Source organism: Kogia breviceps, chromosome 10 (assembly GCF_026419965.1).
Source record: "Kogia breviceps isolate mKogBre1 chromosome 10, mKogBre1 haplotype 1, whole genome shotgun sequence".
NCBI classification, from domain to species: Eukaryota; Metazoa; Chordata; class Mammalia; order Artiodactyla; family Physeteridae; genus Kogia; species Kogia breviceps.
Window position 1 is genome coordinate 1,553,772 of NC_081319.1, and position 23,265 is coordinate 1,577,036.

Consider the following 23,265-nt stretch of genomic DNA (forward strand, 5'->3'; position numbering starts at 1 on the left):
GCGCCAACCAGGCCAGCCCAAGCCACCCTCTGGTCCTGAGTATTGTCCTAAGCAACTGAATTGTGAGGTGGTCTGTTACACAGCAGCGTTGTCGTCCCTGAGAATGTAGTCTGTGAGTGTCGGTGACCCTGGCAAAACCCTCAAGAGCCCCAGTGAAAAGGCGACCTACATTCTGGCTTGGACCACGGCCCTCTCAGACCCCCGCGGGAGCCTCTCCTCTCACAGCTGATGGCAGGCTTCTGCCCCTGGAGTAGCCAGAGCCCCATAAGGCTCCGGGCTTCCTTTATTCCCCCAGTTCTCTCAGTCCTCACCACTCCCAGACTCTAAAACATCCCCGCTCTTTCCCATTTGGCACAGTGCTGAAGACGCAGGAGTCCCTTAAGACCTATTATTTGAATAAATTAATCAGTGAATGCACTGCAAGGTCATTTTCTGAAAGTATCATGGGAGTTAAAAGGTCCACATCGTACGTATCTAATGCACTTCAATACATCACTGATATTATGAACAACCTAGCAAAATTATATTTTCAGTGGAATTTGATTTTGATTACATTTCATTTAAAATCTAGCTCCAGGATTCCAACACTGACACACGTTGTGATGGCTGGTAGGACGCTGTGACAACACAAGGTACAATTTCCCTAAATGTCCACTAGTTTCTGACGTTAGTATCAACAGAAACCCATTTGCGCTAAAAGAAATCTGTCCCTGCACTACTACACTTCCTTAATCACTCAGCAGAACTAAAGCTGGATTCTTTACTGCCTACTTCTCAGAACTTTTAATATGCTAATGCACATTGTAAAGCTCTGAGAGAGGGAATCAGTACACCGCATTTCCTAAGCCAACTTGGCCCTGGAACGCTGAGAACTTCTTGTGCTTAGGGCATTGGTATGATTGATACCAGCCCATGGAACAGTTGGAAAATTTCTGCTCTCTTCCAATGGCCTACAAAGTAATGAATCATTTTGTCAGTTACACAGTTACATTTAAATTCCACCTTCCTGGCCCTAAATTGACCGCCCCTGTGGTTGGTACCCTTTTTATGGCTGCAGCACACTTGAAAGAAATAAAAGGATCAAGGTGGGGGGGCAGGGGGAGGGGAGCTGGGGAGGAAGCCACTAAACAGGTCCGAAATGACTGCAGTGAAAACCTTTCTTCAGCTGCACAAAGTCTCAAAGGTCTGTAAACAGTCCATGGTTACCTGGCTATTCACCTGTGACACTGGGTCTTGGACTAGACTTGTGGCTGGAGCTACACTAATGAGGAAAGCTCTGAAGCACTCAGGGAACCCTGGGCATTGGCACCGACGCAGGTTACAAGACACCCTTTCACTCCTGTTGTGAACAAGCACCATCCTGCATCTCACAACCTGATCGTTGCTGTGGCTGCACACAGACGAACTTGGAGCAAAACAAATTCACACAGTCTCAAGATTTAACAGCACACCTGTCCTCAGAAGTCACCGCATTGCTGCAAGCTCCCCGAAAACCAGAGGGAAACCAAAGAGCCAATCATGGCAAATTACACAGCCCCCAAACTACATGAACATGGCCGATTAAATGATATCCAAATAGGTCACCGATTTTTTTCAACTGTACTCTGGTTAATTTAGTTATTGGGACTTTCCTGGTGGCGCAGTGGTTAAGAATCCACCTGCCAATGCAGGGGACACGGGTTCAAGCCCTGGTCCGGGAAGATCCCACATGCCACGGAGCAACTAAGCCCGTGTGCCACTACTACTGAGCCTATGCTCTAGAGCCCGCCAGCCACAACTGCTAAGCCCACGTGCCTCAACTGCTGAGCCCGCGTGCCTCAACTGCTGAGCCTGCGTGCCTCAACTGCTGAGCCCACGTGCCTCAACTACTGAGCCCATGTGCCTCAACTACTGAAGCCTGCACACCTAGAGCCCACGATCCACAATGAAGAGTAGCCCCCACTCACCACAACTAGAGAAAGCCCGTGCACACAGCAACAAAGACCCAAAGCAGCCAAAAAAATAAATTAATTTTAAAAATTGTATTAGAGTTATTTCAAAACAAACACAAAAGCAAAAATGAAAAAAGGCCTCTAGCCCATTTGGTCCTCCAGAGGTCACAGGAATAGCATGCATGACCTTGGACCCACATGGGTTGGGCTCAAAAGTCTGCATGTATGGAAAAATCAGTGACAGACCAAAGTGCCCTTAAAAATCTCTTTTCTCCAAAAGGTGCATGACACGTGCTTCGTGCCTGCAGTACTGCTCCCTCGGTGAGAGCCACCAAGGCCGAGAGTTAGAGGCACTTTCCACGGGAAGAAAAGTAACGTTATCAGGGGACACAACAGGTAACTCTGACAAATGGAAAGGCCTGCCTGGGTCTTGGACAGAACACTCAACATTGTAAAATTGCTTAGTTTCCCCAGACGAGCATACTGGGTATTTTTTAGCAATCGTAAATAAAATTACAAAGTGATTTTTCTTGGAAATTTGACAAACGACTCTAAGATTGAAGTGGAAAAGTAAACATGTAATGGTAGTCAAGAAATACTGAAAAAGAAGAAAAACTTATCCGGAGTCTGAAGCCAAGCAGTCATCAACTAGATTCCTTCAAGTGTAACTTGCTTAATAAACAATACCCTGTAACCTGCCTTCACTAATTGTTCTTGCAAATTGGATACCCTCCAAACTTCAGGTAGCTTAGACAAAGCATCACAGGACTCCCGATAGATAACTCCTCGGACATAGGGTCACTATAGGTAACAGTTTCTTCCATTGTTTTTCAGGAACAGGGAGCTAGTCTTCCCCAGTTCAAACCGGTCAAGATCACAGACCATTCAGCTAGGCCTGCGCCAGTATCTAATGGATGACCTTTTGACGTCAGAGGGCCAAAAACTCTACCCTCAGATCATGCTTCCCATGAAGAGGCATGTTACTCAAATACATGTGCACGGACCACTGATTACCTCACCTTCTTCCTTCCTCTAATCACCTCCTTCTGCACCTCCAACCACCATATACTCTTCACTCATAAATATCCTGAACCCCTCGCCTTCAGGGAGAAGGATTTGAGACTGGTTCTCCTATATTCTCACTTGGTTGCCTTGCAAATAAACCCTTTCTCTGCTGCAAACCTCCACATCTCAGCGTTTGGCTTGCTGCGTGTCGGGCAAACGAACCAGGTTCCATAAAAAGTTAAAGGACATTATAAAGCTGTAAGAATTAAAGTAGAATGTTACTGAGACAGGATAGACAGATCACCCAGTAGGAAAAAAGAGAGTGTAGAAAACAGACAGAAGTAAATAGGAATATTTAGTACAGAAGAAAGCTAGAATTTCAAACCACACACTGCAGAGAGAGCGTTCAATATTGGATTGGGACAGCCAACTCAACACTCAGAAAAAAACAAAATAAACCTGGATTCCCACATCACTCTTTACACGGAAACAGATCCCGAGACGATTAACATTTAAAGATTTTCAAATAGACAAAGCCATAAACACACTAGAAGAAAAGCTGATGCATTTTTAAATAATCTTGGGTTGGAAAAACATTTCTAAACATGTTTCAAAACCAGAAAAGAACAAAAAACCCTTGTAAAAATTCCATAAAGTTGAAACACAACAGGAGTAGGAAGGGGATATTTGTAATGCATTACAAGAAAAAACACGTAATATCATTTATACCTCAAACCTCAAATAAACCAATAATAAAACAAACAGGGAAAGAAGCTGAACAAGAAAACTACAAAGGGATACAAACGGACAACAGCCATATGAAAAGATGTTCAACTCTGTTAACAGTAAACAGTGAAAATAAAAACAGGATAATATTTCCAGCCTAACAGAATATCACAGGTGAAAAAGGCCAGTGCTGGCTAAGAGGTAGGTACTTACACGTTCGGTGGGTGCAGTCTGCTGGCAAAACCTCTGATGTGAAATACGCACACCTTTCGCCCAAGAAATGCCATTTCTAAGAATCAGAGGAAGAAAACCGTTAGAAGTTCAATAAGCTTTATGTACAAGGATTTTCATCACAGTATTGACAATTGCTAAAAAAAAAAAGTTATAAAGGACTGAGATGACCATTGATTAAAAACAGTTAAGTAAACTCTGGTACAGTTTGTACCATACCATGCAAACACCACAAGTTATGATCTGTGTTTACTGACCTGAAAAGCTGCCTGTAAGTTGTCAAAGCATCAAACCAAGCCACAGAAGAAGTGTGGTTCCTTTTAGGAAACAGGGTATGTGTTTGTCTCGAAGGGCACATGACGTTATTTTCTAGAACAAGGCTTGTCAAAAGGGTGCTGTGGTTGTTATCCTTTTGGTATAATTTGATTTAGTTTACTATGCTTACATAAAAATTTCCATAACCAAAGTTTTCACAAAAGAAAACACAAGTTAAGAATAAACAGGTAAGAAAAGCCAGGCCGAACTTTGAACTGAAGAAAGTGACTAGGGGGTCCAGAAAGCGATCCAACTACAGGTGGGAGTTCCATGTGTGATCGGGGTGGCTTTCCGAGTCCATAAGAAAAAGGTGAACTATTAACAAATGGTGGTGGAAAAACTACGGCATCAGTTAGAAAAAAGATGGCCTCTCTCCTCTCACCACAATTGATTCCAGCTAGGTTACAATTTAAACGTAAGAAATAAAGACAAAAAAGACAACAGCCTATAAGGATGTATCGCACGACACGGGGAATACAGTCAGTGCTTTGGTATTTTGTAATTACTGTAAATGAAGTGTAACCTTTAAATTTTTTCATCTATTTTTTACGCAGAGTACTAGAAAATACAACAGAAGAAAGTTTTTATAATTTTCAGGTGTGTGATGGGAGAGGGGTCTTCAGAGAATCCCAGAGGCCTTAAAAAGTAAAAATTAATAAATTTGATTCTATAACAAATTTTAAAACCTATATGAAAAGGTACCATAAACCAAACTGAAATACAAATCTCATACAATGAAAAATATAGTATTTATTAGCAATATAACAAACTCTTCCTGGAAAGGTACAATCAAAGCCATGGTTACGGGCCATTTCGTTTTCTTCTTCTTCACGTTTTGTATTTCCTTAATTTTTGCCATTGAATAAAAACTTTTATAAGTAAACCAAAACTCTTCGTAAAAAATTAAAACCAAAAAAATCTGGAAGGAAATAAAATTATTCACGAAAATGTTTGAAATAGGGAATGGAGAGCAGGACTTTCGAAGCTTAGAGGTAAGAGAAGGAAAGGAAGCCGTTTCCCATGCGGGTCCTCCCCTGGGTCTCAGACGTCCAGACGGCCGTGCCACCTCCTGGGGAGGGGATGCGACCCCGAGCTCAGACCAAACCGTGACGTCCACATGGAGGTTCAAATGTGCCACTCGAGGAGTGACAGGGCCTGCCAGTTTTTGCTCAAAGCTCTTCAACACGCATCATGTCACAAAGCCCAATCACAGCTCCTGGGAAATAACAATAGACTCTGGGTAATGAAAGACAGTCTAACCTTTTTTTACCTTTGTGCGTAGTCTAGTTTCACTCGCTCACAGAAGGCCACGAGCAGAGGCCTCGCACCCCGACACCTGAGCCCGACTCCTCTCGGCAAGCGGCCGCGCAGAGACCACAGGGACGCCACCGAGAGCTCACCTCAGGACGCCGACGGGGGGCCGTGTGCAGAAGCACCGCCCACAACTCTGGAAGGCGGCGGCGGGCCGTGCGCAGAGGCACCGCCCACAACTCTGGAAGGCGGCGGCGGCGGGCCGTGCGCAGAGGCACCGCCCACAACCCTGGAAGGCGGCGGCGGGCCGTGCGCAGAGGCACCGCCCACAACTCTGGAAGGCGGCGGCGGGCCGTGTGCAGAGGCGCTGCAGCTGCACCGCGATGCCAACGGCGAGCAGCTGAGCTGCGCCGGATCCACGAGAGCCACAAGAACTCCGCCCCCTTCCCCCTGATGCCGCTGGGAACCTGTAAAGCGGCCCCGTCCAGCTGCCCCCACCTCTCCATCATCTGCTCAGAGGATAAAGCCTTCTTTTCCTTCTCAACTGAACTTGGTCTCCGTTTATTGGCTCCAGTGGCGTAGGGCAGAAGGACCCGTGTGGGGAACTAACTGGAAAGGTCGGTAACAACCAGCGGGAAGGGGAAAGGGAAGGGCGTGTCGCTTCCTCCTGGGGGTCTCTCCCAGAAGTTACCCGCACCTCTTCCTCTCAGATGCCGTACGTGGCTGCAGGGAAGGCGGGGAGACGCCGTCTTTATTCTGGGAAGTCTCACGCATAGGTGATAGTACCATGGGAGCAAGAGAGGATGGGCGCTGCAGCCTAGCACGTAGCGCATGGTCCCGTTTGTATAAGATACACGCCCAGCAGTCACACACATGCACCTGGACAGTGGGAGGACGCTTGAAAAATATTGGGACTTCGGGTGAGTTATGCTTACTTCCTTGAAGTTTTCGTATTGCTTGAATTTTTGGAAATGGATGTATTTTTCAGTATAGCTTCTTTTCCAAAATGAATGATGTACCTGAAATCGAAGGCCAGAGACTTCTTGTGGAAAGACACGTGACCCACGGGACGCTCTGGATCCGGGACGGCCCTTCAGAGTCTCCCAAATTGAGGGCCTTTGTACCCGCCTCAAAGACCAGTCATCGGAGGCAGACTGCGTCTGGGGCGGGGTGAAAGCTTAGGCAAGGCAGCTCCTCTGGCCCCACAGAAATTCCAGGAGGGGACCAAGCTATTGGAGCTCAGCAGCTAACACTCGGCAGGTGGACAGTGTCTCCCTGCTGAAGGGGGTTCTATGTGGTGGGCTGCAGTGGACACGACACCAGGGACAGAAAGGCACGGCCTGGAGCTGGAGAAGGAAGCAGAGGAAAATGAGAAAATGTCACTTTACACGGAACCACTGAATGCAACCGCTGTTTTTCTTCAAATCTTCCTCAGAAAAGAGAGTAGTCTTAAAACTAAACCTAGGTCTGGCAAAGTATGAACCTGAGCCCAGGCAAGAGAAAACACTAGACAGGCCCAAATGGAAAGGCTCTACAAAGTAACTGGCTTGAACATTTCCAAAACGTCCAGGTCTTGAAAGGCAGAGGAGACCTAGGAAATGTTCCTGACTGAAGGAGACCAAAGAGACACAAGAAAATGCAGTGTGTGATCCTGGATAGTGGCTTGTGTGAAGAACACGACGAGGACACTTGGGCAAAATTCAAATGCAGATTGAAGGCACCATAATAGTTTTGTTATTGATGTTAAATTTCCTGACTTTGATAATCACTCCATGGATGTGTAAAATAATATCCTCGTTCTTAGGATTACATGAGTAAGTGTTCAGGGGTGAAGGGTCTCATTATCTGGAATTTGCTCTCAAATATTCAGAAAAAATAAAATTATGTATATACTTTAAATCCTGAGAGAGAAAAAGTAAATATGACAGAACATTAATAATTGGTGAACCTAGGTGAAAGGTATACGAGAGTGCATTGTAATAATAGTCTTGCAGCTATTGTGAATGCTTGAAATTCTTTCAAAATAAAAGGAGAAAGAGAAACTTCCCAAAAGAGAAAGCCAGTAGGAGGAGAGAACCCAGCCACACTAAAGGGACTCGGACGAACGTTGCAATTGATAAAAAGTGGCTTATGATCCTTATAGACTGTAAACTTGAAGTTGACTCTGGGAAAAATTCTGTCGTGTTTTCAAAAGGATGCACTGTGAGTGCTTATTAAGGTAAGGATAGTGGGGCTCTCTAGTGGTCAACATGAACTTCCCCCACTAAATAAATAAATGCAAATTAGGTCAAACGAGCCTCATTTTCTTTTCTAAAATAACATTAAAGAAATGGTCATCAGCATAGTGTATCTTGATTTGGCAAAGTTTTGGGGTAAGCTGTGCGTGACATGCTCATGGATAAGATGATGTAGCACTTGGCATTTTTATAGCAACCTGAACAGCAGCACCCAGAAAACTTGACTGAATCTGGGGGGCAGTGGTAATAGTTTCCTAGGGCCACTGTGACAAAGTTCCACTGAGTGGGGGCCTAAGCAACAGAAGTTTCCCGAGTCACAATTCTGGAGGCTGGAAGTCAAGATTATGGTGTTGGCAGCGTTGGTCCCTTCTGAGGCCGTGAGGGAAGGCTGTGCCCCAGGCCTCTCTCATTGGCCGGTAGACCCTTACCCAGTCCAAGCTCGTCCTGCTCACCACACAGGCCAAGAAATCGAGAGACGAGTTGTTGGGGCAGAGAATAGCGACTTTATTCAGAAAGCCAGCAGACTGAGAAGATGGTGGACTCGTGTCCCTCCCAAAGACCCATCTTCTCTGACTTAGAATTCAGGCTTCCTTTTTATACTGAAAGGGGAGGGCGTAAAGTCCTAGTTCTGGTCAGACTGCAGAGAGGAAGTGTTAATTTCTTCCTTCCCAGAAGAGGCAGGGTTCCCCAGAGATGGGCCATTATGTAGAATTTAAGCCAACAGGCAACATCCCTTTAGTGATGTTTTACTTTTAGCAAAAGCAGTAGAATACAAAGGTTAAAAGAAACACATCCAGGGCTTCCCTGGTGGCGCAGTGGTTGAGAGTCCGCCTGCCGATGCAGGGGACGCGGGTTCGTGCCCCGGTCCGGGAGGATCCCACATGCCGCGGAGCGGCTGGGCCCGTGAGCCATGGCCGCTGAGCTTGCACGTCCGGAGCCTGTGCTCCGCAACGGGAGAGGCCACAACAGTGAGGCCCGCGTACCACAAAAAAAAAAAAATAAAAAAAAAGAAACACATCCAATATGGAGTCAGATTTGTTCTTCCCCATCACAGCCAGCTGTCTTCATAGTCATACGGTGTTCTCCCCGTGTGCACGACTGTCTCCAAATCCTCCTTTTTCTAAAGACGGCAGTCATATTGAATTAGGGCCCACCCTAATGACCTCCTCCTAAGCTGATTACCCCTGTACAGACCCTGTCTCAGTGGATGATGAGGCAGACGGTATAACAGGCATGGAATGATGGGGGGCGGGGTCCAAAGCCAGGTCCCTCACATGCTCACCGTGCCACCCTGTCATTCACCACTGGCCGTCCTGAGACTCAAGCTGCTCCCGGGTGGTGTGAGGATTAAATGGAAAAACGAGCAAAGGCATTGTGCAAACTGCAAGCCCCCCACAGCCCCCTGAACTCAGGACCACCACCAGCTGGGAGGCAGTCAGTGCTCCAGCGCGTGAGAGGACTGGGTGGGTGAGACGGGGTCCGCAAGCGGGCGAGAGCCGTCGTCACATCTTTTACAGTCATCTTTATCAGGTTCGGGAGACAGGGGGTTACACATCTACAAATCTAGCTGTGGGCTAATTTATAAAACATACTTAGGAGCTTTCCTCCCATTTCCAACCATTATTCTTCGGAAGAGTGGAGACATGCAGTGCTTTAAGGATTCTCCCCAGCTTCCTTCTAGATGGTGCCTTCTCAGACCCCCAGCTGCCCCACAGCCCCTCCATCAGCCAAAGGGTCTCACGCTTCCTTCCAGGAACTAAGCTGATTTCTCTGCGCCCAGCAAAGACAGCTGGCACTTCTGCTTCCACTTTGGTTTCCTTTCCTTTCTACTTCTCCAGCCTAGATCCTGCATCTTTCTCTCCCCTCTAACATTTGGAGCCTCCCCCTTTCCCGGGGTGTCTTGGTTTTTGTCTTTATACAGACTTAAAGCTTCTATCTTAACACATGCTCAGGTTACCCTGAGGCCTCCTGCTGCCCAATCGGCATTTCCCAGGTGTGTCCCACGGGGACCCATATTCACATCCCTGACCCAGAGGTCCCAAAGTCGAAGGGTTAGGAAATGCCTTGCCTCTTTACTGCAGGATTCATTAGAGCCTTTAATGCTGTACTTTGATTCTCCTCAAAGTACTTTGATTCTCCTCAGCATTTCCCAAATGGGTCTAAACCAGTTCTAATGGCTTTAGAACTCTGTCTTCTGGAAACTCCTGAGGGACTAGTATCCGGTTTACACGAGTGCCGGCCTGCGCCCAGTGTCTCTGCTTCCAGTTGGTCTGTGACGGACGTGGCCGTCTGTCTAGCAAACCCTTTCCCTCTCCTCTCGGTCACAGAGCGAGACTCTATTCCCCGGTCTCCCTCGCAGTGAGGTGTGACCATGTGGCCTCCATCTTTCCAAAGGGAGTGAGCGGCCTGAGATTTGCCTCTTCCGGGCCTGATCCCCACAAATCTGCTGTGCACTTGTCCCCCCCCCCTCTTTCCCTCTGTCTGGAGACCAACAGACACCCAGGGGACCGGGCAGAGCCTCCAGCGGGGAGGTGTCCTAACAGCTAAGCAAAGGAGGCCGGCCACCTGAATGATGCAGACACCCGCGGAAGCAGAAGGCAGGTGAGCCTCTCTCTGTTACGCCCTGAAGGGCTGCGGCCCGTTCCTACTTCCGCCCAGCTCTCACTTTGCCACCGTTGTCAGTGATCCTGCGATCTGGTCTTTGTCCTTAATTCTTCCCATAATCTGACACTCCTCCTACCACTTCCTCCTCTGCAGCCATGCTCTGTCCGTTCCTGTTGCTTTTATCCACGGAATATTCTTTTCCTCTCCATCGCCCTCTCCTCCTCCACCTCCATCCCCAGCCTGGGTGTGTCTTTGGTCCCCTTGCTTCTCTCTCTCCAACATGGCTTCATCTCTGATCTCATGGCTTCTACCACCTCATCCAAGGAAAGAGAGGGAGAAGGGAGAGCTGAGAGATTAACTGTCACCTCACCGGAGTATATTCTCCCAGGGACCAAGCCCGTTTTATTCACAGCTGTTCATTAGCATCTAGTCAGGCCTGGCACAGAATAGTTGCTCAATAAATGTCTGTTAAATGACTAGATAGATGCACAGACGGCAAGGAAGGCATTACTCTTCCAATGGCAACACTCCAGTAACGGGAAAGGACAAAATCCAGAGTTCGGCTGGGAGTTTAGAGAGCGACTGGGATCACTCCGTGTCACTGGCGAGTCGTACACTGCATGACGGCAGCCTTTCTCGTGCAATGTGGTGTGAGCGCCAGCAGGTGGAAGGAAAGGCCCGGGGACTAAATTAAAGAGTGCCTGGGGAGAGAAGCTACATGAGCAGTGGTGGGCAACAGCAGAGAAGGGGAAAGCAGAAACATTTGCTCTCTATAGAAGCCGGTGGTTTCAAGCACAAAAAAAGTCAACACGAGATGTTAAAGAGTCTCCTATGTGCCAGCCTTTGTTGAGCTCTGGGGATGCAGGGGTGAGAGCAGCCACTCTCTGCCTGGAGGTACCCACCACCCAGCAGCATGTGAGACCCAAAAGCACAGTCATCAGGCCATGGGCCCAATGCTACCTGTCAACAGCAGAGGGGGAGGGCCCTGGAGACACAGACAACGGCATCAGTCATTCTGCTGGAGATGTGTTCTGGGAGGAGGTGACACCTGAGCTGGACTTGGGAGATAATTCCCTAATTACGTGCATCCATTGGGCCCGCAACCATTTACTGAGCACCAGCTTGGTGCCAGGATCTGGGCACAAGGATGAGCAGAAACAGATACAGCCCTGCCCTCACTTCGTGGGGAGAAGGGCCACTGATCTCACAATTACACCAACAAATGCAAAACTAAACCTGAAACCAGGGCTAGAAAGGAGTGGTGCAAGGTTTTACGGGAGATGAAATAAACGTTTGTGGATTGATGAATCTGCAGAGAATGTGTAGGGCAAAGACTGCCGGCTGGATCGTAAAGTAAACAACGGAGCTACTGGCCACCCAGGAGAGACTAGAATTCCCACTCCCACCGCCATGGGCGAGGTTTGACCGTGTAACTAAGTTTCGGACAACAGTGTCTGAAGAGTGACTTCTGGGTGTGTCCTTAAAGGGGGGAGGCTTCCCCCCCCTCCTGTTCCTCCCAGCTGGAGGTGGTGGTGAGCTGTCTTGGAGCATGTGGACCAGGGCACTACTCTAGGGCAGGTGGAGTAAGAAGGGTGGAGGGGAGGGGGCCAGGGCAGTGACTGTGGAGCTGCCTGAGGAGCCCTGGAGCCCTTCCACCAGGCACCGTTTGAAGGAAAACTTACCTTCCTTCCGGTTAGGGAACTATCACTGGAATTCTCTGTTAGAGCAGCCGAACCTATACATCTTGACTCCCACCGTATGCAAGATACTAATCACTGCTTAATAACGCAACAGAAAATAACAGTCAGTGTACCTGGACTCTGCCTCATGCAAGATTTGATGATTCACAGACTCGGGATTTGAGGATTTCATCGCTTGGGGGAAATGAAATAATCTTGGGATGTGGAGAGAAATTTGGCATCCAGAAGGTCTGTGACCTTTCAAAAACCCTGAAATCTATTAGATTAAGTTGTGTGCGGCCTTGAGTGCCCCAAGGCTGGGCTCTCTGGGTGGTTTATCACCACGGGAATGGGCAGGTGAGGCTTAGTAGACAGATAGTACCTCCCTTCCCCAGCTTCCCTCTGACAGATTCTTATTTATTTATTTATTCGTGTATTTATTATTTATTTATGGCTGCACGTGGGCTCAGTAGTTGTGGCTCGTGGGCTCTAGAGCGCAGGCTCGGTAGTTGTGGCGCACGGGCTTAGCTGCTCCACGGCATGAGGGACCTTCCCGGTCCAGAGCTCAAACCCGTGTCCCCTGCATTGGCAGGCGATTCTAAACCACTGCGCCGCCAAGGAAGTCCCCCTCTGACAGATTCTTAAAGCAGAAGAGCCTCCAAAAGAAATGTCCCTGTCTCTGCCTCAGGACAGGATACAATCAGTACCATCAGGAAGAGGTGGCCTTCTGCCCCACTTTCAAGACCTTTGGGGAGAGGAGTCTGCATTCAATAATACCTGCCTCATCAGGAGAAAATGACTTGGGTTACTTGATAGTTATCAAAGCACTTTCATACCTACTGGCTCTCCTGTTTCATCCTCCTAATAACTTGGGTGCGAGCCAGGTGCAATGCGGGCTTACCGACTGTCCTCCGAGAATCTGAGCTAATCACAGGAGGTCAGCAGGCTTCCAGGGGCAGAGCGGAGCTAGGACACCAGGTGAGGCCCTCTTTCCTGTCACTTACCAGTTTTGCCCCTCCATCACCCAAATCAGGGCCCACTCCCCGACCACCCGTTCTCCCGAGGGCCCCAGCCGGCATGTGAGTGGGCCACCACGGTGGACAGGACAGAGCTCTTGGCCTCCGGGAGCTTTCGGGGGTGTGGGGAAATGTGACGGGTTTCCGCACCTGGCGACAGTGCGACGCTCTGTCGGGTGAGCACTGTGTGACGGGCACAGGCCGCAGCGCTCCCAGCCCTTCAGGCCAGAACAGTCAGTAAAGGCCCCCCAAGAATGAGTTTGTGGCAACTGCTGGAGTCCCGCCCTCCCGTGCCCACGGGTGCTGAGAATGAAGCCTCAGGCACTGATGCCCTGCACCTGTGCACGCACTGTACACACGCCTGCACACACGTGTACACAGACACACGTGTACACACGCCTGCACACACGTGTACACAGACACACGTGTACACACGCCTGCACACACGTGTACACACACACACGCGCGCGCGCGGGCGCTGCGGCGCACAGTCCCTGCAGACCAGGGCGGGAGGGTGGGCGCAGAGGGCGAGCACCTGTCCGCCCGCCGAGCTGCCAGGCCGCCTCCTGCCCGCGGGCGCCAGCGCCCGCTCCCCGCGCCGTCTATTTATATCGCTCGCCGGCCCAGCCCATTTTGGGCAGCGCCAGCAGGTCAGGCGCCCCAGGCCGGATCGCGGCGCCATTGCGGCGGCCCCTGCGGAGCGAGTGCGGCCGCGCCTCCCGTCGGGGTAGCCCCGTAAGTAACGGTGACTGGGCCGCGGGGACCACCGGGGGCCCCTCCGGCACCTGCGCCCCCGCCGCGCGTGCAGCCCCGCGCCCCTGACCGCCTGGTCCTGGGCCGCCCCCGCCGGCCCTGGCGGCCGTGGAGGGGGAGCGTGTGTCTGCCCGTCCTGGGGTCCTCCTGGAACCGAGGACAGCGCCCGGTACTCGACAGGATCCGCTCTCTGAAATGCAGACCGAGGAGTCTAATCGCCCTGCGCTTCCCACCCCCCAATCCCCGCGGGATTCTTAAGAGTAACTAACAGAGCTCGATGCATGTTAAAGGCTCTGGTAAGAATGCAAAACGTCAGCCCTTCAAAGAAAAGGAAAAAGGAAACTTGCCTTGTTTAGCTTTATCTCCATCCTGGCCGTCATTAAAAGCCAGGTGTGTGGAGCGGATTATTACTTTGCAAAAAATCCAGTGTTTTCCAAAGCTCCGGGGAGACTCGGAGTGCATTCCGGGTGGGGCAGGTGTCCTGAGCCATTTTCAGCCAGCGTCTGTACAGGATGGCGATGCTGAAGCAAACTGGGGTCTGGGGAGTAATGGGAAAAGCCAGGGGTCACCAGGAGAACTAAAGGGGCAGGGGTGAGAAAAATTATAAACGAGGACTGACTCTCAGGTCTCCATTAGGGTGGGGGGGGCGGGCTGGGAATGGGGAGGAGATGTGCCATCTGAGTGGTGGGGCTACTCAGGTCCTGCTGGTGGTTGTTGCCATGGGAATTCAGAACCCACTGTTGCCCTACCTTGCTTTTTTTTTTTTTTCAATAGATGCTGGAATGTTTCAGCTCTGCATGTTGGCAATTAATTTACAAAAAAACCCACAAAGTCTGAGCAGCCAGTTTGCTATCTCTGGCTTCAGTTCTCTAAGAATGGGGGCCAAATTCCTGAGCGCAGTGGTGACTGGGAATTAATTTTGAGGATGGGAGAAGTGGGTGTCAGAATGTGTCAGGCTGTAGGCAAGGAAATCAAGTTAATGATTCTGGGTGATTTATTTGACTTGGACAAACAGATAGCAGCTTGAAGAATCAAAATATCTTCAAGACGGTGGTTAATAACATGTATAAAACCTAAAAGAAAACAAGTTATGAACTTGTAATTTAGGACTAAGCAAAGCATTCATTTAATGGCACAGGCCGCCTTGAGCAGCTCTTCTGTGCCAGGCATTGTCACAGACAGACACTAAGACTACAGAAGGGGTTAAGGCCTGACCCCCTACCCTCAATTTGCGCATCAGTGGAAGGCGAGGAGGGCCAATGCGTAAATAAATTGCAGTGACAACGGTGCAATAACCACCGTGTTCAAGGTACAAGCAAGGGAGGGCAGAGAAGGCTTCACTGAGGAAGTGGCGTCTGGGCTGAATTTTGAAGAGCCAGTTACATTTTGTCAGGTGGAAGTAGGTGAAGAATATTCCAGACACAGGGAACAACATGTGTAGCCACATAGCATTAGAATAGTGAGTGGTTCAGTACTACTAAGAGACTGGAAAATATGAGGAAGGAAAGTCCGGAGATGGGGCAGGAAGGGCTGGGAGGTGCCAGCTTAGGAAGGGCCCCCTAATGCCCTGAGGATGGGTAGTGCTGGTGCAAATAGGCTTGAGGTATTTTTTTAAACGTGGGGTAATGACTTCATACATGAGAGTCACCAACGTACAGAAGGGCTGGGTCTGAAGCTTTGCAACGGAGACATCATTGACGTCATGCTGACATTCCTTGGCTTGCCAACCGAAATCTCTTGAAGGGGGTTTTAGGCTGGAATGTAGGACCCGCACGAAGTAATTTCTCAGGTCTTCAGTTTTGCTCGCCGATAAAATTCAAGGCTTTGCTACTGATCAACTCTATCACTTCATATTATGACCTACTCACATACTGAACATTTCCATGGGAAAAAAATGGATACACTCATTCTGGAATCCGGTAACTTCTCTTCCCACCAAAGCACAAGTAGGAAGGAACTGTTTCTGCCTTTCTCCCAGAGCAGTTAGCATTAAGCCTGGAGAAGCAGGTTGTGAGCATCTGTATTTTCCAGTGACTCGTAAGTTGGGCTGCCTACACTTCGGCAGGTTAAAAAGAAAATTCTCAATGTGTCGACGTATCCTGCCTGTCTCTCTCCGTATACGTACACGCACTGATGTGGTTTACACCGTATGGGGCTGGCCAAAAAGTTCGCTCGGGTGTTGATGTCATGGAAAACCCCAGGCAAACTTTTTGGCCAACCCAATAGGCTGGGTTTTCAAAGTTACAAGTTACTCCAATGTTAATACAATTTTTAATTTTAAACTTAGTTTATGCAATATTTAAGACGTGCAAAAAGGCCTAATGAATACTAAAGCATGTTCTCGGGTGCCCGCCATGCAGCTGATGAAGTCGAACGTTGATTATGCAACTGAAACTCCTTTTGTCACCCTCCTCCAGCTGTGTGCCCTCGCTTCCACGCCTCCTGAAGGCAACCACTGTCCCGAACCTGGTGTTTAGAATTACCTTTCATTTCTTTATATTCCACTACAGTTGTACATACCCTTAAAGAATATGCAATTATTTTAACTTTTTATTGTGATATAATTTCAAACTTACAGGAAAGTTCTAACAGTAGGACAAAAAACTCCCGTAGACCCTTTACCAGATTCACCATTTATATTTATTTTGTCATGATATATCACCTACGTTTACTCTATTAGAATACATAGTACTGTTTTGCATATTTTTAAAAAGATGTCAGTGGCGGGCAGCGTCTATTCTTTTAGTCTTTTTCACACATTGATGTTTGTGAAATTCATCCATGTCGATACATGTATTTCTAATTCATTCTTTTTTTTTTTTGCTGTACAATAGTCTCTTGAGTGAATATGCTACAGTCTATCTGTTCTCCTGTTAATGAATATTTAGGTTATTTCCAAATTTTTACTATTTCAAACAGTGCTGCTATGAATTTAAACTAGCTTTTGTTTTGTTTTGTTTTTTTAAACTAGTTTTAACTTCAGCAAAACATGGAGTCATGGTCATGTATCAATCGTTATTTAGAAAAAGTAGCAACTTTAAAGATAATATAAAGATTATAAAATTAAACATTGTAAAAGCAAAACATTGGTAGTTTAAGTAAACTAACATTTTTATGCCACGTTAAATTTTATTTTATTTCTTAAATAAATTTAGTTAGTTAGTTAGTTATTGGCCACGTTGGGTCTCCGTTGCTGCGCGCGGGCTTTTCTCTAGTTGCGGCGAGCAGGGGCTACTCTTCGTTGTGGTGCGCGGGCTTCTCATCGCGGTGGCTTCTCTTGTTGCGGAGCACAAGCTCCAGGCACTTGGACTCAGCAGTTGTGGCTCACGGGCTCCAGAGCGCAGCCTCAGGAGTTGTGGCGCACGGGCTTAGCTGCTCCACGGCATGTGGGATCTTCCTGGACCAGGGCTCGAACCCGTGTCCCCTGCGTTGGCAGGCGGATTCTTAACCACTGCGCCACCAGGGAAGCACCACATTAATATTTATAGCAATCCATTTCTTAAAACTAAGTATACTGGACATGGGTAAAACTGCATTTTGGATTTGCAAAGTAATTAGGCTTCATTCTTGTGATTTATATTTATTTGTGCTACTCATTTTTTCTCCATTATTATGGGTACTATTAATATGAATGCACAATTCAGTCTTCCATAAATTGGAGCAGAGAATAACTTCCCATTGATATCACTGAGAACATTTATACAATTTTATTTTGCTGATGAAAGGAGAATGCCCTCTGTGCCCTCATTACAAGAAAACGTTGCTGTCAGCTCTCTTTTATTTGCGAGCTGTGTCTGCACCCACAAGCAGTTTGTATATGAACCCAAACATTGTTATTGTTCAAAAAATGTTTGTACAGGTGTATCCGGTTTCAGCTTTACCAAGCAAATTACATGTTGTACATGCATGGCCTTATTTAATTCTCCCAACCATTCTTACGTAATTCTCAAAACTAATTCCAAGCAAGGAATCGAAAAAAGGCTAAGAAACTTGCTCACGTTGTAAATGGTAGAGCGAGGTATCAGAACCCAGGTCTCAGGAACCCAAGTCAAAGTCCACGTTCCAACCCTCTGAGCTACCCTCTGCTACCCCACTGTGAGCACTTGGATACAAAGGACTGATCCAACTACTTTATTTATTTACAGTAACCCCAATTTACACATGCAGAAACCAAGGTTCACAAAGGTTACATAATTGTATGGGACTTCCCTGGGGGAGCAGTGGTTAAGAATCTGCCTGCCAGTGCAGGGGACACAGGTTCGAGCCCTGGTCCGGGAAGATCCCACATGCCGCGGAGCAACTAAGCCCGTGCACCACAACTACCGAGCCTGTGCTCTAGAGCCCGCGAGCCACAACTACTGAGCCCACATGCTGCAACTACTGAAGACCGGGCACCTAGAGCCCGTGCTTTGCAACAAGAGAAGCCACTACAATGAGAAGCCCGCACACCACAACAAAGAGTAGCCCCCACTCGCCGCAACTAGAGAGAGCTCGCGCACAGCAACAAAGGCCCAACGCAGCCAACAAATTTTTAAAAATAAATAATAAATATATTTTTTTTTTTTAAAGAAAGGTTACATAATTTTAAGATGACAGAAAGCAGTGGCTAAACTGAGATTCAGGCCCAGGACTATCTCACTTCAAAGCCCCATCTGCAATGCCAGCATCTTCTGTGTACCTTATGTATACAAGGAACAATGCCGAGAATGCTTATTGATGTATGGTGGCTGATTTAAATGACCAGGTATCTCTCAGGATTTACACCAGTAAATTCATTTGGTCTATAAATCCACAGCAATTAGAGTAGCTTTCAAGAGTTTTATAAAAAGCAATTAGAAGGAAGGGATACTTAAATATATGTGCCCATCTAAAAAATTCATAAATGTTTCTTCTGGACGTGTGAAACAGTTATTTCCTTTTTAAAAGTATTTTTTGTTGTTGAAGCCAGCGTTTGGGGCAGAGAAACTGTACCCAAGTAAAGTATTTATTCACGAAATTGATTTATGTTTGGGAATCCTGGGGACACCAGATGATCTTTTTAAAATAGGCTATGTGACTGTTCCCTTCTCAAAACCCTTCAGCTGGAGTTAAGCAGAGAATTGGAGATTGAGCGCCAGACATACTCTAGAAAGTGGATTTATTTATGACAGTGGCACGGGAGTTACTGCCCTGCTGCCTGTCCTCTGTCCCCTGTCCTCTGTCGCCCATGAGCTACGAATGAATCCTATCATTTTAAATGGCTCTTTAAAATCAAAAGAAGGTGTGAAAATGTACGAAACCCAAGCCTCGGTGTCCGTAAAACAAACCCTTTGGCACAGAGTTACGCTCATGTGTTTATGTATCATCTATGGCCGCTTCTGCACTGCAACAGCAGAGCTGAATTGTTAACACAGAAACCCTACGAAGCCTGAGATAGTTTCTCTCTGGCCCTACTTTGGTGCTTGCTCTAGAGGGAGTGATTAAGAGTGCAGACTTTGGGGCTTCCCCGGTGGCGCAGCGGTTGAGAGTCCGCCTGCCGACGCGGGGGACGCGGGTTCGAGCCCCGGTCCGGGAGGATACCACATCCGGGAACCCGTGAGCCGTGGCCGCTGAGTCTGCGCGTCCGCCTGTGCTCCGCAACGGGAGAGGCCACAATAGTGGGAGGCCCGCGTACCAAAAATATATATATATATATATATATATATATATATATATATATATACCTAAGGTGAAACTTTATACAATATATAATTGCAGTTACCTTAAGCAACATTGTCTCAATATTTTTGCACACGCCACGTACACTGGTGAGGACTCCTGAGTGCCAGCGCACCAGCACTCCCAACTCAAACTAGCTTCAACAACGAGCGGAATGGTTTCTCTCTCAAAACGAAAAACACAGATACAAGGCCTGTTTCAAGCTCCACTGCTCTGAAACCTCTGCCTTCTTTCCCGTACTGGCTTCGTCCTCATGCTGGCTGTGGGGACACGGCTGCAGCAGACCCACACCTCTCATCTTTGTAACACGTGGACACCCCCAACCAGTGAACCGGAGACTGAGCTTCATTCCAGTCGGGCCAATCCCAGGTCTCCCACCAGCCCCTGAACCAGCCTCAGTGGTAAGAAGAACGGGAGTCAGTGCCACCCCAGGGGCACCAAGGAAAGGCAGGCTGGATGTGGGGAGAAAGCCCACATTGTCCACTATAGAGTTGTGTATAAGATATTACCTATGTTTATTAAGAAAACCAGTCCATAACGTACGAGGTATTTCATTTTTAACCTCCCTTTGAAACTAATGTCACTTATGTTTTCGTTAAACTAGCCCTATGCCAAAAAGTTCAACAAGGGTAGCTTGGTTCCTGCCTTAAAGATACAAAATCCTAGGTTGTGGTCCTAACATTTGGGTCCCCGGTGTCTGGTTTCTTTCCAGCAACATCAAGAACTAATGAGTCTGAACTATCTGCATTGTGTTACATCACGTGATCCGGTCTGGACGCTGCCCTTGGCCTTCTAGCATTGCGGGTGCTGGTACCCTTTGAGGGATTCTTGTATATCAGTAAAAATGGAACAGAAATCTTAAAATATGTATTTCCTTATAAGAAAGCTTTTACTGTTTTTAGTCTGAAGTAACAGCTGTCATCTATAAAGTTGATTGATGTGTTTATGTGTAAAGAAGCCTACATAATATCATTTGGGCTAGTCGTAATGTGTTTTAGGAGAATTTCGAAATATAATGACCTCTTAATTACCCATAATTGGATTCTCTTTGTAAAAATCTAAAACAAATAAAGCAAAAAAGCAAACGTTCGCTTTTCACCTGCAAACCCTTGCATACAAAGTCTTAAGTTCTTATTGAAATAAAACTGAGCCATTAATGCCAGAAAATCCAGCGAGGAGGGTTTTATTCCAATTTCAAGTATACGGATTCTTCCAAGACTGGCTAGTTGTTATGATTCCACACCCTTCAGCACAGTGATTTTTAGGTCTTACCGTTGCCATTATATAATTAAACCTTCCTATCATGCTTAACATTTGTTTCCTGAAACGAACTTTAATTCAACACTGGCAAAGTGCCAAGTCTCATCGAGACATATGAGATTTCTAATCCTTTACAGGATTACAGAAATTTAGAAAATTTTTAAGCTTTACGGCTGACAGATTTTGCTTTCACAGTGTTGAAATTATCACCTCCCTGCCTTTCTTAGCTCCTCGTGCTGACTTTTCTACCATCGAGGTTTATTCTCGCTGCGAGCGACTTACAGCCGCATTAGACCTGGCCAGGGTGACAGAGACTGAGATCCGCTCTTCCCATTAAGGCTTCCGGCTCCAGGAGTGTTCTTTAAATCAGAAGAGCTAATTAGCTTCCTTGAAACATCCTGTTTGCAGTTCCCCGGGGAAGGGGAAGCTGAGACAACCAGCTTAAGGAGATTTTTAATTAGACTAGTGCTTTTTCAGGCAAGAGGTGACTTCCGCCTCTGCCCCTGTGAGACAGGGAAGAGAGAGAAGCCGAGCAGGAGGGGCCGAGGGACGGGAGGACTTCTGTGTGTTTTCTAAGATTAGGATGATTTAGTTGTAAGTTTCAAGTATTGTGCATTCTCACATCAGCACGTATTTGGTTGTGCTTTCCAAAGCACTGTTTTCAATCATTTGCCACGTAGCAAAGTTTAAGCAGAATTTTCGTGGACTTTTTCTCAGCCAGCCTACAAGACCCCCTCCCTTGTGATATTTCAGAGTGCTGCTCGTAGCATTGGGGTGCGTTGCGGGGGACGGTGCATGCGCCAGAAACAGGGTGGTGTTTTCAGCGATGCTGCACCCCCTCAGAGAGGACGCTGCCTAATGCCTCTGTACCCTCCATCTGTGGGTCAGCCGCATCCGGTGATTCCAGGTGGAGGTGCAGACGGTGCTCATCTTATCCCTTTTCTCTTCATTCACCTTGGGAGGGAGGACTCTCCAGCCTCCGCTAGAAAAATCTCTGCCGCCAATTAGGAAAATATTGTTAGTGGTTAATAATTTACTGTTTTTAATTTTACAGTCAATGACGTTCTTTTCAGATACCAAAGTAGCTGTCTTAATGGTAAACTACTCTGCTTGGAACGAATATGATTTACTTATAAATACTTCATAGAACTAATGCTGCATATTTAAATTACAGAGAATTTTTTTTCTTAGAAGAAAACTCCCTCTTTTCTTTCCTTCAGGAATGTGACATGACATCTCTGTTGCTTGGTGAGTAATCCGACGTGTAAACAGGACCTCGAGAATCGAGCCCCATTTAAAGAAGACTTACTTAGAAACACTGGAGAGGCCACCATGGAGTGCAAGGCCGAGGGAAAAGAAATATACCAACACAGCTTGAATTTCCTGAATAAAATTAAGAGCATGAAAGAACTAGCAGAGATGATTGATGTTGTACTCATCGCAGAAGGGGAGAGATTCCCTTGCCACAGGCTGGCCCTGGCTGCATTTAGTCCTTATTTCAAAGCCATGTTCACCTGTGGACTACTTGAGTGCACTCAGAGGGAAGTCGTACTTTATGACATCACAGCGGAAAGCGTGTCGGTGATATTAAATTATATGTACCAGGCGGCTTTGGAGATCAGTGACGCCAATGTTCAGACGGTGGCCACGGCCGCCTATTTCATGCAGATGGACGAAGTCTTCGGTGTGTGTCAGAAGTACATGATGGACCATATGGATGCCTCGAACTGTCTGGGCATCTATCATTTTGCCAAGCAGATTGGAGCTGAGGATTTAGCTGATCAGTCGTTGAAGTATGTATATCAGCACTTTGCTGAGGTGAGCTTACATGAAGAGATACTAGAAATTGAAGTGCACCAATTCCTGACGCTTATTAAATCGGATGACCTGAACATATCCAGAGAGGAGAGCATTCTAGACCTAGTTCTGAGATGGGTAAATCATAACCGAGAACTGCGCACAGGGCATCTCGTGGAACTTCTGAAGCAAGTTAGGTTGCACCTGGTAAGTCCTTCTTTTTTGAGACAGGCCCTGAAAAGGAACACCATGCTGCTGTGTGATGCAAATTGCATCGACATCATTCAAAACGCATTCAAAGCCATCAAGACCCCTCAACAGCACCCTCTCAATCTTCGCTATGGCATGGAGACCACCAGTCTTCTGCTGTGCATTGGCAACAGTTCTTCGGGAATCAGGTCGAGACATAGGAACTACGGAGATGCCAGTTTCTGCTACGATCCCGCAACGCGCAAGACCTATTTCATCTCGTCTCCCAAGCATGGGGAGGGTTTAGGCACTGTGTGTACCGGTGTTGTCATGGAAAACAACACTCTCATTGTGGCTGGAGAAGCAAGTGTCTCTAAACTCTCCAGACAGAAGAGCCAGAATGTTGAAATCTACAGGTTTGTATCTAGCCATATACTGGTAACTTTGTTTCAATTATCTTGCTTTGACATAAGCAGCCGAAGTACTCCTGAGGGATCACATCTTAAACTACACGTGGTCAGAATTACCCTGTAATCACGTATTTTACATAGATGTAAAATTCATAACAAAATCA

The 23,265-nt window shown here is 47.2% G+C and overlaps 1 protein-coding gene across 6 annotated transcripts in view; it reads left to right on the forward strand.

Moving 5' to 3' along the window:
- The first annotated feature begins 13,627 nt into the window (after positions 1–13,627).
- Positions 13,628–23,265, forward strand: part of KBTBD12 (kelch repeat and BTB domain containing 12) — a 58,715-nt gene continuing 49,077 nt past the window's right edge. For 4 of the 6 annotated variants that reach the window (XM_059077941.2, XM_067043316.1, XM_067043317.1 and 1 more), the window contains exons 1-2: positions 13,628–13,730; positions 21,926–23,107. In XM_059077941.2, the coding sequence (XP_058933924.1) occupies positions 22,038–23,107 (1,070 nt within the window). In that variant the 5' untranslated portion in view covers positions 13,628–13,730; positions 21,926–22,037. Of the gene's footprint in view, positions 14,139–21,925; positions 23,108–23,265 lie in introns of all 6 variants that reach the window. The other 2 variants (XM_067043314.1, XM_067043315.1) reach the window with 2 other exon arrangements.